Raw genomic sequence first — 7,005 nt, 5'->3', positions numbered from 1 at the left:
ACATTATAAATGTCTTTACTGTCACTTTTGATCAATTTAATGCATCCTTGATGAATAGAATTATAAGTTCCTCTTTTTTTGTACCCCAAACGTTTGAATGATAGTGTTTCACAGTTTCCACAAAAATATTAAGCAGTTTTCAGATTGCTTTTGACCAGTAGTGTATGAATGAACATGCTGAGACTCACAGAGACAGACAGATCAACACCAGAGCGTTCAGTGAGAGTGACACCGGCCGCAGTGTTTTCATGAACTCCACCTCTGATCCTGTAGAACCTAAAACACACCTCAGAAAAATCACTGATGCCTGATGTTCACAGAGAAACTTAAGATGTGTGTGTGTGTGTGTGTGAGTGTGTGTGTGTGTGAGTGTGTTACCAGTGTACGGTAAGTTTGCAGTGGCGTTGGTTTCTTGTTGTGGGTGAGAATCCAGTTCACTGTCTCTTTTAGCCACTTCAATGAAAGCTTGGGATCGTTTCTGGAATTCTGGGGGGGAAAAATCCCAAGTTAAGAAAGGATAAAGAGCCAATAACACACCAGAACCTCACTGAACTTCAAAGTCATGGTGTTCAAAACACACTCGGGGTTTTGACGAAATCCGGTGACTCTGGACAGTCAGAGCTGCTGCTGTCGTCCATTTGCTGACCCGTCTGTCTGACCGGACCGTCCAAATCCGACAGATCTGCAGTGAAATCCTGTGCACAGACATCAGCGTGAATATATAACACAACCCTGCATCTAGATTTGAAAAAAATACCTAATATTACCTAATTTGATGAAGCTGAGTTCAAAAATATCAATAAAAACCTTCCATCACAGTTTTTTCACAAAATACGAATGAAGATTATTTGATCTTTTCTATCTATCTGTAAAGGTGTGGAAAAAGTGAAAATCAGGATTAGGTGTGTGTTCAGAACCATTCACACATGTGAAAATGGGCTGAGAATTGAACAAATAGTTGTAAATTTGAATCAGTCTAATGACTACAGTGTGAACAGTGGAGTCTATTCACTGTAATGAATCAGTCTAAAAGACTCACAAACAGTCTCAAACCCACAGTTTGAATCAGTCTAATGACTACAGTGTAAATAGTGGAGTCTGACTAATCAACAAATGACTCTCTAACTGATTCACTGTAATGAATCAGTCTAAAAGACTCACAAACAGTCTCAAACCCACAGTTTGAATCAGTCTAATGACTACAGTGTAAATAGTGGAGTCTGACTAATCAACAAATGACTCTCTAACTGATTCACTGTAATGAATCAGTCAAAAAGACTCACGAACAGTCTCAAACTCAAAATTTGAATCAGTCTGATGTCTACAGTGTAGACAGTGGAGTCTGACTCATGACCAAATGACTCTCTAACTGATTCACTGTAATGAATCAGTCAAAAGATTCACGAACAGTCTCAAACTCACAATTTGAATCAGTCTGATGACTACAGTGTGGACAGTTTGTTTCGACTCATGAACAAATGACTCTCTAACTGATTCACTGTAATGAATTAGTCAAAAAGACTCAAGAACAGTCTCAAACTCACAATTTGAATCAGTCTGATGACTACAGTGTGGACAGTTTGTTTCGACTCATGAACAAATGACTCTCTAACTGATTCACTGTAATGAATCAGTAAAAAGATTCACGAACAGTCTCAAACTCACAATTTGAATCAGTCTAATGACTACAATGTGAACAGTGGCGTCTGACTCATGAACAAATGACTCTGTAACTGATTCACTGTAATGAATCAGTAAAAAGATTCACGAACAGTCTCAAACTCACAATTTGAATCAGTCTAATGACTACAATGTGAACAGTGGCGTCTGACTCATGAACAAATGACTCTGTAACTGATTCACTGTAATGAATCAGTAAAAAAAGACTCACAAACAGTCTCAAACTCACAATTTGAATCAGTCTAATGACTACAATGTGAACAGTGGCGTCTGACTCATGAACAAATGACTCTGTAACTGATTCACTGTAATGAATCAGTAAAAAAAGACTCACAAGCAGTCTCAAACTCACAATCTGAATCGTTCTAATGACTACAGTGTGAATAGTGAAGTCTGACTCATGACCAAATGACTCTCTAACTGATTCACTCTTATGAATCAGTCAAAAAGACTCACAAACAGTCTCAAACTCACAATCTGAATCGTTCTAATGACTACAGTGTGAACAGTGGAGTCTGACTCATGAAAAAAATAACTCTCTAACTGATTCACTGTAATGAATCAGTCAAAAAGACTCACAAACAGTCTCTCACTCACAATTTGAATCAGTCTGATGACTACAGTGTAATGATCACTGAAGGAATGAAGACAGACAGTTATTCTGAATCGCTCGTACCATCGGCAGAGACACCGGATGTCCTCTCAGGCTCTGGGACGGGATTTGACTGATCCCAGGACTCTTCTCCTGCAATCAGGCCACATTTATTCATCAGAAACGATATGATTCAACTGAAGTGAATTAAATGTGTGTGACTGAAGAACTTACAACCAGATGAGGGCAAACAGACATCAAAACCTTATAGGTTGTGTCTCGAGACAGAAACGAAACAAACACATGCTGTAAAAACCACAATAACAGCGATTAGAGACACACACGTTTACAAGTTTATTTACATTATAGCGAAACGTCTTTTACCCGCTCGAGTGCTGTAGAAATAACCAGTGCGTTTGGCACCAAGATGGCAGTTTTTGTTTTCTTGATGACTGTTACTGAAGCAACTGGAATCGCAATCTGAACGAGAAACAATACGATGCATATAATTCAAACACACTACTGTTGTTTTATTCATCATTAAACTGATCAAAAGTGACAGTAAACACATTTATAATGCGACAAAATATTTCTATTTCAAATAAATGCTGTTCTTTTGAACTTTCTTAACAGATGTTCACATAGAAAACAGCTGTTTTAAATTGTAATAATATTTCACAATTTTTACTGTATTTTTGCTCAAATAAATGCAGCCTTGGTGAGCACAAGAGACTTCTTTCAAAAACATTAAACAATGTTACCGACCCCAAACTTATGAACACCAGTGTATCCGTGTATCCTGTTTTCAGCAGTTTTCAGGTTTTACCTTAGTGTCTTTTCCGAACACTTTGGAATGGAAACAGATCCAGTTATCGGACACAAACAGCCTTCCTTGGTACAGAATGTCCTTCTGCAGCGCGCATGTGTAACCTGGATGCAGGAAAATACCAGAATAAAACCAAAGCTTCTTTACGTGTTCAATAATAATCAACAAAACAAATCAAACTGGTCGTACATACTCTGTCTGAGTTGTTCATCTTCACTTATGTCTTTAAAAACTTTGTGGTACTGGATATTAGTGCGCAGAGACTGAAACACAACATGTTGCATATTCAGTGGTGTAGATCACAAATCATATTAGCAAATAAAATCTCCTGTTTGTTGTCTGAACTGAGATCTGTGTTCTAAACCCTTGAACTCGTCCGAATCAACCAGATGCACAATTTAAGAGAAGATTCACATTTCATTCGTTCAACATCCCTCATTAGAGGAGAGATGCTGGAAAGTGATGGACACACCAGGATTATTATTGTTAAATAAAACCAAAACTAAAACCATTAAAAAAATTGTCACTTGAAATGAAACGAACTTTAACTAAAATAAAAATTTAAAAAATAAACTTATTTTATTTCAGCTAGTTGCCAAGGCAACACTTCATGAACTAAAATAACTAAAACTGAAATAAAACTACATACACGATAAAAATTACCTGCAATTAAAACAACTTTTTACTGGAGTATGTTTTACGAGAAAATACTATTTTAGTTTTTCTACTTCAAAATTTCATATTTAATTAATGTGTTACTTTTTCGCATTTCTTTATACTTGCCAAATTTACTAGCATGAGTGTAAATTCTTTCAAATATATATTTAACAAAAAAAATTTAAACGACAAAAACATACAACAAAATACTAAAAGTGTCGCTAAAATCAAAATTAAAGCAGAAATTATAAAAGTAAAACTAATTCAAAATACACTGTAAAAATGATTTTTCAAAGTTGTAACTTGAGTATGTTTTACAAGAAAATGCTATTTTAGTCATTCTACTTTAAAATTTCATGTTTAATTTAATGAGTTACTTGCCGTTTCTTTGTAATTATTTGTGAAATGTACTCGCAATATATACGTGTAAATAGTGTCAAAGACATTTAAACAAAATAAATAAAAATGTCAAAAACATACATCAAAATACTAAATGTTTAACTAAAAACAAAAAAGTAAATAAAAATAAAAACTAATTCTAAATACACTGTAAAAAAATATATTTTTCGAAGTAAATAAAACAAGGATTATTGGATTACATTTTACAAAAAAAAACAAAAAACTATTTAAGTTTTTCCACATCAAAATTTCATGTTCTATTCAAAGTTTTTCTTGATGTTTCTTTGTAATTATTTCTGAAATGTACTAGCAATACATAAGTGTAAATAGTTTTAAAGACATATTTAAAAATAATAATAAAAATGACTAAAACATACATCAAAATACTAAATGTTTAACTAAAAAAAAAAAAAAATCAATTCAAAAAAACTAATTCTAAATACACTGTAAAAATATATTTTTCGAAGTAAATAAAACTACTATTTCAGTTTTTCCACATCAAAATGTCATGTTTAATTCAACGTTTTTTTTGTTGTTTCTTAGTAATTATTTGTGAAGTTTACCAGCAATTTCTGAGTGAAAATCCTACTCGTTTTTTTTCCAGAGTATTAATAAAAACTCTAATAGTTTGTGAATGATAGACGCACCTGACATGACTGCGGCTTCCTGCGTTCACACTTTGATTCGGAGTCACTCTGGACTTGCAGAAGAAGTGACGGATCAAATGTTTTGGATCTGAATCAGGAGACACATCTGGAGTGAGGCTGCTGTGTGAACATGTTAGTTATGGTTAATTCTAACTGACCTAACGAGGGTTGGTTTTCTTCTCCTCGCAGAGACGTCAGCCTCAGCGTCCAGCGAGATAAAAGCATCAGGCCTCGTCATCTTGTGTCCTTCCTCCTCGTCTATGATTTCAGCGCACTGACTGTCAAACAGACATATCCATACAAATGCATGAATGCATTTCATCAAACATCAGTTTAAGATGAATTTACAGGCAAACACCAACAGGATTGAACACAAACATCTCATGTTACCTTGGGAAAGAGTCCTCTGCAGATCCTTCAAGCTTATAAACATCTTCTAGAAAACTTGTATTATAGCACTTCTAACCAGTTCTGGAAGACTGGTTATTTAAACCAGACTGTTTAACTAGAGATCATTGCCTGATTACAGAGCTGTGCTGTTTTACCATCTCTTCCACCTTTAATAGTTACGTCACGCGTTAGTTAACCTGACCCGTCTCTTCTAGTTACACCAGAACATTCAAGCTGCGGTTTAGTGTTACTGAAATAAGAGTCTTTCAGCAAACTCAATCTCATGTGGTATAAACTCAGTTCTTGCTTCTGAATGATGAACGACTTTGTGCCATTTATGAGCCTTTCAGTGATCGGTTCTTAATACAACCATATTTTCTTAGTGTGAAGAACATTTTTGCACTATAAAGAACCTTTAGTGGTTCCATGCATGTTCATCAATGCCAATAAAGCTTTATTTGTGAGAGTACAGTGTGAACAGTGGAGTCTGGCTCATGATTCCTTGTAATGAATCAGTTAAAAAGATTCACAAACAGTCTCAAACTCACAATCTGAATCGTTCTAATGACTACAGTGTGAACAGTCGAGTCTGACTCATGAACAAATGACTCTCTAACTGATTCCTTGTAAAGAATCAGTCAAAAAGACTCACAAACAGTCTCAAACTCACAATCTGAATCAATCTAATGACTACAGTGTGAACAGTGGAGTCTGATTCATGAACAAATGACTCTCCAACAGATTCATTGTAATGAATCAGTTAAAAAGACTCACAAACAGTCTCAAACTCACAATCTGAATCAATCTAATGACTACAGTGTGAACAGTGGAGTCTGATTCATGAACAAATGACTCTCCAACAGATTAATTGTAATTAATCAGTTAAAAAGACTCACAAACAGTCTCAAACTCACAATCTGAATCAGTCTAATGACTACAGTGTGAACAGTGGAGTCTGACTCATGAACAAATTACTCTCTAACCGATTCACTGTAATGAATCAGTCAAAAAGACTCACAAACAGTCTCAAACTCACAATATCTTAAACATAAAGGTCCCATATGGGTTTTTTTTCACAATGATTCCATAGAATAACCATTTTTGGTTCACCAAAGAAACTTTCAGTAATCAGTTCATAAAAGAATAATTTTTTTCTTAGTGTAAAGAACATTTGAAATAATCTAAGGAAACTTGTTCCTCTATAAAGGTATTAAAGGTACCATGTACGTTAAAGGTTCTTCGAACCATCAGAGCCAATGAAAAACCTTTATTTTTAAGAGTGTAGATCTAGATGAAACTAAATGGAGATTTTGTGACGGTGGTTTGATTTGAATTATGCATCCAGCATTATTTATATATCTGTTGTCACTGACTGGCGGTTCACCATCATGTTCAGTGTTTGCCAAAAAACACAAGACAAAGTCCTTCTGCTCACATAAAGTCAACAAACCTTGTGCTCTGTTCCAACGTGATATTACACAATATCTGGAAATATGGATGTTTAAAAATGAACTTGGATGCACAGCACACAGAATGACATCGTGCTTGATTCATAACAATAACATGACGATCATGCATTTTGCATTATTCTTGTGAAACATGCAGACTGAATGAGGGAAGATGATGATCATGCGTGATCTTACCGCAGTAACACACACTCGTTCATCTGCTGATGTGGAGTAACGGAGCACATCGGTCTCGCTGCATCGTTTCTGCTCCTGCACTGAACCGAGTCCTCAGAAACCAGATGTTTCTCCATCAGGATGACTGTGATCGCGTGCTTTGGATCCCATCAGAGTTTCTGAGACTCTTTG

General features: G+C 35.3%; 1 protein-coding gene across 1 annotated transcript in view; it reads right to left on the bottom strand.

The window, feature by feature from the left end:
• gramd2b (GRAM domain containing 2B) overlaps positions 1-7,005 on the bottom strand; it is a 10,225-nt gene extending 3,220 nt beyond the window's left edge. The window contains exons 1-11 of the mRNA XM_016507526.1: positions 6,835-7,005; positions 4,960-5,079; positions 4,802-4,889; positions 3,292-3,361; positions 3,099-3,202; positions 2,657-2,752; positions 2,507-2,578; positions 2,357-2,425; positions 581-695; positions 379-486; positions 189-276 (exon numbers count right to left, since the gene is read on the bottom strand). Coding sequence (XP_016363012.1) covers positions 189-276; positions 379-486; positions 581-695; positions 2,357-2,425; positions 2,507-2,578; positions 2,657-2,752; positions 3,099-3,202; positions 3,292-3,361; positions 4,802-4,889; positions 4,960-5,079; positions 6,835-6,950 — 1,046 coding nt within the window. The 5' untranslated portion in view covers positions 6,951-7,005. The remainder of the gene's footprint in view (positions 1-188; positions 277-378; positions 487-580; positions 696-2,356; positions 2,426-2,506; positions 2,579-2,656; positions 2,753-3,098; positions 3,203-3,291; positions 3,362-4,801; positions 4,890-4,959; positions 5,080-6,834) is intronic.

This window comes from Sinocyclocheilus anshuiensis, unplaced genomic scaffold (genome assembly GCF_001515605.1).
Source record: "Sinocyclocheilus anshuiensis isolate Anshui unplaced genomic scaffold, SAMN03320099.WGS_v1.1 scaffold1614, whole genome shotgun sequence".
NCBI lineage: Eukaryota > Metazoa > Chordata > Actinopteri > Cypriniformes > Cyprinidae > Sinocyclocheilus > Sinocyclocheilus anshuiensis.
Note: the sequence above shows the minus strand (reverse complement) of the source record. Positions and strands in the feature narration are given on the sequence as shown.